At 32.1% G+C, this 10,120-nt stretch overlaps 1 protein-coding gene across 1 annotated transcript; it reads left to right on the top strand.

The window, feature by feature from the left end:
- Positions 1-5,334: 5,334 nt before the first annotated feature.
- Positions 5,335-8,989, top strand: LOC108193528 (uncharacterized). The gene is made up of 8 exons (XM_017360228.2): positions 5,335-5,834; positions 6,095-6,189; positions 6,526-6,629; positions 6,737-6,837; positions 6,920-7,023; positions 7,356-7,793; positions 8,004-8,135; positions 8,626-8,989. Exons 1-8 carry the CDS (start codon positions 5,580-5,582, stop codon positions 8,774-8,776), a joined length of 1,380 nt encoding a protein of 459 aa, XP_017215717.1. The 5' UTR covers positions 5,335-5,579; the 3' UTR covers positions 8,777-8,989.
- Positions 8,990-10,120: the final 1,131 nt, after the last annotated feature.

Raw genomic sequence — 10,120 nt, 5'->3', positions numbered from 1 at the left:
GAAGAGAGGTGTGTTGGAATGTGAGTAAGCTAATATTTTATTCATAAAAATAGTTTAGGGCATGCATGATTGTGCCTCAAAAATAAGGTATTTGTTAGATGTCCTAGTGTTTTGAGACACCATTAGGACATTGTTGGAGCAGCATTTTACTTCAAACGGTTTTTCTATGGTGTGCCCATGGGCACATGCTAAGCGCGGAAAATTTTGTGCTTAAATCATTTTGATTGGCTCCTCTCTCTTGATAATGGTGGACCCCCCTTGCAAATACACCAACCACACCAATCAAAATCTCCCGAATACAAAAATTTTCGTGCTTAGCATGTGCCCATGGGCACACACCAGACAAACCGTACTTCAAATGCCTTAAATTTTGATTTAAGACATGATTTTAGGGTACTCTTGGACTTGCTCTTAATTACTTATACGTGATTTCCCATACTAACCAATCAAATAATAAGTTAATCTTCAGAAATTAATCATATAATTTTAGATTGTATTCGAAAATATTTATTTCATTCCAAATTTTGAATTTTAAATGACATAATTTTTTGTATCATTACAAATTCTCAATTTCATACTAGTATTTGAAATATTCTGGATTTCAAGTGATATACAAAGTTCAACTCTTTATTTTTTTCAAATAAGTCATTTCATCACATTCACGATTTCAAATTCAAGTTGGCAAACAAGTAATAAAAATATTTGAAAAATATCTTAAAATAATATAAAAATATGTAACTTTGTATTTGTTAAACCAACTATATTAATTGTAAAAAGAAATGGATATAATATCTCTTAACATTATTTAAATCATTTAAATCGACAATTTTTAAACCCCGCCCATGTATCATTAGAAAGCAGTGTTACAGAAATCAGAAATCTGATTTAATCGGTCACCAACATTGCAGGGAATTAATCGGTTAAATCGAAGATTTCTGGAACATAGAAAGTGATTATAGATACAGGCGTACAGCAGTAATAGGAATTGGCACACATGGAATGTTCAACGCCAGCTTTGAGTAACGATAAAACAAGATTCTCCTTCTAGAATGTCAGCAGAACTGGGCATTTGGTTTCACTGTGCAAAATGGTCGGCCTGGTTTCGTAGGATCATTGTCACTCCTTCCATCTGTCTTCACATCTCCATTATTCTATTCCTGAATCCCATATTCGTGTTCTCTGATTTTGACCACATATTTTTTTTCATTCAAACTTCCTCGAGTTCTTCTGTCCGCCAGTTTTACTACTATCCAGATTTAAAACCCGGATTTTAGGTTATTTACTTATTTTTCATTTCAAATTAAAAAAAATATCTGTTTTTACAATATATTAGAGATCGACTTAAAAGTTAGAAATAAGTCTGAATTTGACTCAACACCGGAAGTTAGCTTAAGGTACTTATTTCAGTTAATTGATTTTTTTAAACCATTTTTGATAAAAAAAATATTCATAAAACATATCCATAAATCACTTTTATTTTTATTTTTATTTTTTATTTTTATATTTTTAATAACTCATAAATTATTAATAAATTAAAAATTATCCAAACATATATTTTAAACTCCTAGTTTATAACATGAATCAGCTTACGTTAAATTATAAGTAATAAACTGAGTCAAACGGGCCGAAGATATATGCTGATATGACTTCTTTACGGAGTCATTTTTTATTGTCAATAAAGACAAGAAATGTTAAACAAATACACAGACACACTCTATTTAATTAAAGAGGCAGAGCATCTTAATCGATTTCAACACTGACTTCTTTACGCTTTTTTTTTCTTTTGTTAACAAAGACAAAAAATGTTAAACCAATACATAGGCACACTATCCATAATTGATCTCAACAAAATTAGACGTCCTCCCATCGAGATTTTGTCTGCTTTCAAGTTCTACATTTTGTTTTTGACTTTGTTGATGAGTGGACTCCAATGGTTCACTCGTTTGGGCGAAGAATCAACTTCCACTCCTAGATAATTCAGCTTACCACAACCACCTCACAACTCGTGTTTTTTAACACATCTTTATCATCCCCAAAGCTAAATAAGGAGGTTTTGCTGAAATTAATCTTTAAGCCTAAGATTAACCGGAAGCATTTCAAAACATGTTTCGGGCCTCGAATTGAATGTGTGTCATTTTTGACAAATAAGGTCATCTGCGAATCGAACACTTTTAATTTCTTTCCTGCTCTTATAAAGAGTGCTTGAAAAAACTCTTTTCTCATTATCTCTGTCCAATAATTTAGAGAGCACCTCTCCGACTATAATAAAAAGTAGGGGAGAGAGCGGATCGCCTTGACGTAGGCCTTTTTTTGGAGAAAACTCGTCTGAAGGTGTTCCATTTATTAATACTGAAATCCTGTGAGTGATATATATATATATATATATATATATATATATATATATATAAATATATATATATATATATATATATATATATATATATATATATATATATATATATATATATATGTTTAATTAGGGAGAAAAATATCATGATTGCAATGATTCATGTTTATTATGATACTTAACTTTAAATTTTTATTTGATTATTTCATAATTATTATTTGTTTTAGTGTAATTTGTTAGTTGTTTAGTTGGATCGAATGTAGAATAATTAATGATTGATATATTTGTCTTTACGGGGCCGACTCTGACTTACCGTACTATGTAATTGGATTGAATCCCTTCCCTCAAGAAAGTTTGTCTTGAAGAAAATCATGTATCTCGATGTTAAATAATGTCTGTATTTTAGTGAATTTTCATCTCCAATTAGACAATATCTAAATTAATTTAATATTATCATGTAAGATGCATATTTGATCTAAACGCATCATTTTTAACACTTCGATCAGTATCACATTGTTGGGATTTACTTGATTTTGATGATAACATAACACTTAGTGCATTTTCTAATTTAATTAAGTCTTTGTAACTATTAACGGATAACATGAATCACTCAGTATCCGTTGATAGGAAACTTGTCAACGGATAAGCACTCTGAAGCATGTCTGGATTAGCTCATCTATTAATGGATAAAGTTGATTTTGTTAGTGTATAAATTCAATTATTCATCGACGGATATACAAAATATGTTGGTAAATTGTAAATATTCTACATGTAATATTGTATAAGTGAAAGATGGTCAACGGATTAAGAAATTAGCAGAATTCAACGGATGACACAGATGAGTTTCAACGAATGATATTGTTATTCGATCAACAGATAAAAGAACTCTCAACAGATGAAGGATCTTTCAACAAATAGAGTCAATATCCATCAAAAGTAACTATACAGTATTAAGATTAGTTGATTACGCATTCATGAACATGGAAGTCTATTTTGAAAACTAAATAAGATGCAAAAATATTCTAGTTTTATGCAAACAAGTTAGATTAAGACAAACAACTCGGTCGAAAATGAAGGCAATCTAAAAGATTTGCGTAGGACAACAAATGAAGAAGTAAAGCATTCTGAACCTAGAAAACAGTGTTAGTTTATACTTTAGTTTGCTTTGTAAACATGGAGTATATAACTAAGTAGTAGCAGCATTTTGTAAGTGTGAGAAAATACTAACATTTTGTAAGTGTGAGAAAATACTAGCATTGATTCTTTTGTAACCTTTATCATGGCTATCCCTGATTTTTTTAGCTATAGAATTCAACATTTTACCTAGAATAAATAAATAAATATAATCGGTATTTTCATGTGTTAACTTTTTCATCAAACTTTGATTAAAAAAAAAAATTCTCATCAAACTTTATATAAAGAATAATGAATTTTCGTGTCAGTGATATCTATTTTTTACTATCTATTATCGTGTGTGTTTTATTATAATTAGAAAAGTATATCAACATATTTTGAAGTTCAGTTAAATTTCAAATAAAACTCTAATTAATTTTAGTTAAAAGTATAGGTATGTAAAATTTCTTAACTAAATTTGCATTTGAAGCGTCAAAGTCCGTTTGGATGAATTTAAAATTGTGACTTATAATTAACGTGAATTAGAATCTGTTCATCCTGACTTAAAGTCAGGGGTTAAATCTGTTTCTGATTTTAAACCGGAAAAGTTCTATTTATGTAATAAGTCAAAAATTAACTTAAAGTCAGAAACAAGTCAGAAATTGACTTAAAAACAGAAGTTGGTTTGAGGTACTTTCTTCGACGGCTTAAATTTTTCAAACTTTTTTTTTCTAGGTAAAAGTTATCAATTGTCATAAGTTACCCATAAATCACTTTTATTTTATTAGTAATATTTAATAACTCAAGTTATTAATGAGTCAAAATTATCCGAACAAGCATTTTAAACTCTCGGCTTTTAACGGCAAGTCACGTTAAGTCACAAGTCATATTTTTAAACCCAGTCAAACGGACTTTTAATGTGATAAACTGAGAGTTTAAAATGTTTGTCAGGATAATTTTGACTTATTAATAACTTTTGGTTATTAAAAATATGATAATAAAAATAAAATTAATTTATGGGTAAATTATAACTTATAATTGCTATTAATTTTCTTAAAAAAAAGGTTAAATTACTAGAAATTTAACTCAAACTAATTTTTAAATTTATTTTTGATTTTAAATTAGTCTCTAATCTGTTATATAAATAGATACTCTTAACTTAAAATATAAATAACTTTGGACTCGGACTCAAAATCGGAACTACCAAAGTCGGGACCAACTCCAGTTATGTAAAAAGTAGGTAATCCGTCTCAGCTAATCTAATAGTCGACAGTTTTCCGTTTCTTTGTGGCCCCTCAGAGGAATTTGAAATTTGAAACGTGACACTCTCTAGCACTTGCCTACAAATACAATGAGCTCGTTTGTTTATTCGTAGATTAAAAAAAGTTAATTACTCCCTCCGTCCCTTCCATTTCTTTACACTTTTCTTTTTGGGGTGTCCCATCCAATTCTTTATATTTCAAAAGTTACCAAAAATAGTCAATGGGTCCCACCACTTCTCCACTTTTCTTTCCTTTTCACACTACTTTGACTCCACTATCTTCTTTTTATACATTAAAAATCAATGGGTCCCACCACTTCGCCCACTTTTCTTTCTCTTTTCCACTACTTTATACATATTTCTTAACCTCTGTGCCCAACCTATTTGATAAGAAATGAGAGGGCCACTACTTTATACATATTTCTTAACCTCTGTGCTCAACCTATTTGATAAGAAATGAGAGGCACGGAGTGAGTAATAACTATTTTTAACGTGTGCAAAATTCTCAACTGAGTGGACCAACTTTAGTGTGTAAAAATGTTGGGAGACGAGTGAAGAAAAGAGATGAATTTTGATTGGCTACGAGTTGTGTGAGGTGTAAGGCTTGTGTGGTATGGCATGAGAAAATTGTGGACAAACCATTTTCAACAAAAAAAACCACCCTTCTTTCTTGGTTCTTTCTCACAACCAAAGGGTTTGATATTCATCTTTCTCATTCAAATTCATATAAAAGAGCCTTCTTCATTCTTCTAGACACCTCAATGAAGAAGGCTCTACTCTAATCTCAAACCACTTTCTTCACAAATACATTGATACACATAAGCACATACTTAATTCTATTGGTATTTGGTGGCCCAGATGATCAGATTTTCCTCAGCTGCACTGCAATGTGCAGAGCTGTTTGTGAGCTCCTTGGTGCATGTGGTTTATGGGTTTTATATCTTCAGCACAGCTGTGGCTGGTGATCTTTCTCAGTCCTTGAATGAATGGTTTCACAGGAATAAATGCTCAGATATTATAAGGGTTACTCAGAAAGATTCTCAATCTCTGAACAATTCTAATGATTTGCCTCCCATTGTTTTGGTTCATGGAATCTTTGGGTTTGGTACAGGGGTATGTTTTCTTGATGTTTGATTAGTAAAGATTGGATTTTTAGCTTGGAAACAATGAAAAAATTGGATTTTTAACATGAAAACTATGGAAAGATTGGATTTTTAACTTGGGAACAATGATTCTTGATGTTTAATTCGTAAAGATTTAATTTTTTGCTTGTAAACAATAAAAAGATTAGATTGTTGATAGGGAAACTATGAAAAGATTGGATTTTTATTATGTGTTTGGCTAATTTGTTTTGTTTTGTCTGCTAAATTTAGAGATTGGGTGGTCTATCATATTTTGCTGGAGCAGAGAAGAAGGATGAAAGAGTTCTGGTGCCTGATCTCGGTTCATTGACAAGCATTTATGATAGGTTTGTACTTGGTTAATCAATATAATTTTTTTTTTGAATTGATTATGTGTTATGTTACCTATCACTTGATTGCATATCATATTTTAGCAATAGATCAAGGCTACCTCGGTTTTATGAGATTTAATAATCCCATGTACTAAATTTAAGTCATGTTCCGATTCATTTCCATGAGATTAGTTGTACGCACTTAAAGCGAGAGATTAGTAGTATCTGATTTCTTTAAAATGAACAAGAAAGTATATATTAAAAAGTAGTTCATTGAATTACTTGTACGATCGAGGTTCATAGATTATAATGCTTGTAAACAAACATAGGCTAAAATATTTGAGGATACAGGGCAAGAGAGCTGTTCTATTATCTAAAAGGTGGGCAAGTTGATTATGGTGAAGAGCATAGCAAAGCATGTGGCCATTCTCAGTTTGGCAGGATCTATGAAAAAGGTACGTCTATTTGTCCTCTTTAAATTACAATAATGGATAAGTCAATACGGTAAAAATTAATCGTAGGATAGATGCTTATGAGTCCATGTTTGGTGAAAAAAACGCAGGGCACTATCCTGAATGGGATGAGAATCACCCAATTCATTTTGTTGGGCATTCAGCTGGTGCACAAGTTGTTCGTGTTTTGCAGCAAATGCTTGCGGATAAGGTTAGTCTAATACTAATTTAATGCATCAATATGTGTTGGAAGCTATGCCTACGCTGAAGAATCATTTTCAACTTCATTGCAGGCATTTAAGGGACATGAAAACGCTTCTGAAAACTGGGTACTAAGCCTTACATCATTGTCTGGTGCTTTCAATGGAACCACTAGAACGTACTTAGATGGAATGCAGTAAGTTTCGTGAAGTTTGTATATTTTTTTTATTGCATCTCTATGTGGATGAGTTGCGAGTTTTTGTTGCGACTCGGGAAAGGATTTGAAAAATATGGACTTTCGTTTTGCAATAGTGCTTCACTAAATCTATGTGAAAGATTGGATAATTTGTCAAGCCTCGTGTATTCTTTCTAGGATCACATAGGCTTTATATACGTTTTCCTTATGTTCTTAAAAATATCCTCTTCCCTTCTACTGTTCGTCGCTACATTTGCTGTTTCATATCAGTTTCACTTTCATGTTTAAGTATGAATCTCTCTGTATTCACTGTTCCCTGTAAATTGTTACAGGCCAGAAGATGGAAAGTCCTTGAAACCTCTGTGTCTGTTGCAATTATGTCGGTTAGGGGTTATACTCTATGATTGGTTGGACATATCCTGGTTAAAAGAGTACTATAATTTTGGGTTTGATCATTACAACTTGACATGGAAGAAAATTGGTTTTTGGGGTCTTGTTGATTGTCTCCTAGGGAAAACTGGCCCTTTCGCGTCTGGAGACTGGATCCTGCCTGATCTTACAATCCAGGGTTCATTGCGACTGAACAGCCATTTATCTACTTTCCCTGATACATACTATTTCAGTTATGCGACGAAGCGCACAAGGAGTGTTCTGGGTTTTACAGTTCCGTCTGGAATATTGGGAATTCACCCTTTACTTTTCATAAGAGTTCTGCAGATGTGTCATTGGTGTCATCCTTCTGATGCGTCTCCCCCATTTAAAGGCTATCGGTGAGCATTTCTACAATTTTTAATTCAACTTCTATATGGATATAAAATATAAATCCTTGTATAAAAATATTTTATGGGTAGGAGTATCTAGGGATTTTTTTGATGAGGCTGTTCTATTTGACAGATGAAAAAAATTTACATATTAAAGAGAAGAGATTTTAACCAGAAATGCCACTATTTTATGACTTCTATTATGAACGATTGTGCCAGGGATGAAGATTGGTGGGATAACGATGGAGCTCTTAACACCATATCAATGACTCACCCTCGTTTCCCAGTTGAACACCCAAGTTGCCTTGTTGAAAGCAATTCTGAGTTCCAAAATGTGCAACCAGGCATCTGGTACGCTCCAAGTCTAATTCATTACATTTTATGAATCATTTGATTATTAGGTATGTGTGAAATTTTGTGATAATCTGAAATTTAATAATACACGACTTACAAATTCAGTGATATTTCAATGCAAATTATTTACCTCAATTGTTGTGAAGAGATAAAAATGTTAAACGTATATTGTTCTAACATGAATAATTTAAGTTTTTCCATTTGAGCACCTTATGGACATGGCCTTATCTCATGGAAATGATAATATCATGGGAACTTAAACCCCCTAAGAACATTATTAGCTCGGAATACCTATATGCCAAACAAATGAAGTTCAGTACTTAGTGAATATCTGGATAGGTGAACTCAATGTATCTTTTTCATTCTGTAAAAATTATGCATCAAAAAGGCTGGTACTGCACTTGAAAAAGTGAAGACTCCTTTCAAAATTGCAATACTTATAAATAGCGCTGCTAAATGAACTAAAAAATCTTCTCTGTCGATGCAGGTATTATAAGTTTGTGGAAGGTGATCACATTCTTTTCATAATTAACCGAGAAAGAGCAGGAGTCCAATTCGATTTGTTGTATGACAGCATTTTTGAACGGTGCAGAAAGCATGCATTTAGGAAAACACCATTAACATTGCCAAACCAGTAGCATACAATACTATCCAGAGGAGGAAGTGCAGAAGATGAATGAAAATATAGCTTGTATTTAATCAGAGATTAAGTCTTTCTAATGATTTTTTACTTTTGCCATTCTTTCCCTGATGTGTATATGTGTATTTTCCTAGAGGAAGGTCTTGTAACTCTGAGTAAGAATTTGGAGTAATGAGTAAGAATTTGGAGTAATTAAGTATAGTTTGGTAAAGAGAGTTGAGATGGCAAATGATCTAGAGAGCATATTATCTAGTTTTCGATTCAGTATCTTGATAATTTGGCCTATCTCACCCAGAAATTCAAAATTACAGAAACAAAAAGGAGGCGGCTTACATAGTAAATGTAAAATTCTACTCTATCCCTCTCTGATTTTTTTTTTTTTTTTTATCAAATTGACCAAATATTGCATATAAAAAAAGGATGTAACAAAATTTGTACCACCAGAAAATATGTTTTATCTATTTTAATATATATATTTCTCAAATCCTCAAAACTGTAAAAGGATCAAATATAAATAATAGTCAAAGTTCGGTAAAAAAAATCAAATAAAATAAAGGATTTGAAACCGTATATTTAATGTGTTTGCTTAAGAATTTTATTTCAAGAAAGGTATATCTCACGTGTTTGCTTAAAATTTTTATTTCAATACTCCCTCTGTCCCATTTAATTGTATACGTTTCTTTTTAACTGTTCGACACGCATTTCAATGCTCTTATAAAATATAGTTCCATTACTTATTTTTCAGATTTTCTTTTTCTGAATAAAAATAGAACATCCAAACTTTAATTCAGAAAAAGAAAATTTTAAAAAAAAATTACACAACTATACTTTACAGGAGCATTAAAGTCCGTGCCGCGTCCCCGTCCCCCAATGTATACAATTCAGGGGGACGGAGGGAGTATGATTTACTAGTCTCGACACTCGATCAAATTTAACGTATCATTATCTAACGGTTTATGTCTTTTTGAACATCACCGGTCTCGATGAAATTTAACGGAACTGTTCTCAGCAGTAAGCTCTCTAACCGTGACTCATCCACATTTCTTCACAGTTGGAATCTCCTGCTGGCTTTGGAGAAATATTCTGAGGACATGGCAGCTAGTTATACTCCCTCCGTCCCACTAGATTCTTTACAGTTTCCTTTCTGGGATGTCCCATCCAATTCTTTACATTTCAAAACTTACCAAAAATAGTAAATGGGTCCCACCACTTCCCAACTTTTCCTTCCTTTTCACACTACTTTTACTCCCTTTTCACACTACTTTTACTCCACTATCTCTCTTTTATACATTAAAAATTGATGGGTTCCGCCACTTCACCCACTTTTCTTTCTCTTTTCCAT

This window comes from Daucus carota, chromosome 7 (genome assembly GCF_001625215.2).
Source record: "Daucus carota subsp. sativus chromosome 7, DH1 v3.0, whole genome shotgun sequence".
In the NCBI taxonomy this organism is placed as follows: domain Eukaryota; kingdom Viridiplantae; phylum Streptophyta; class Magnoliopsida; order Apiales; family Apiaceae; genus Daucus; species Daucus carota.
The sequence above is the reverse complement of the archived record's forward strand: the minus strand, read 5'-3'. Positions and strand labels throughout refer to the sequence as shown.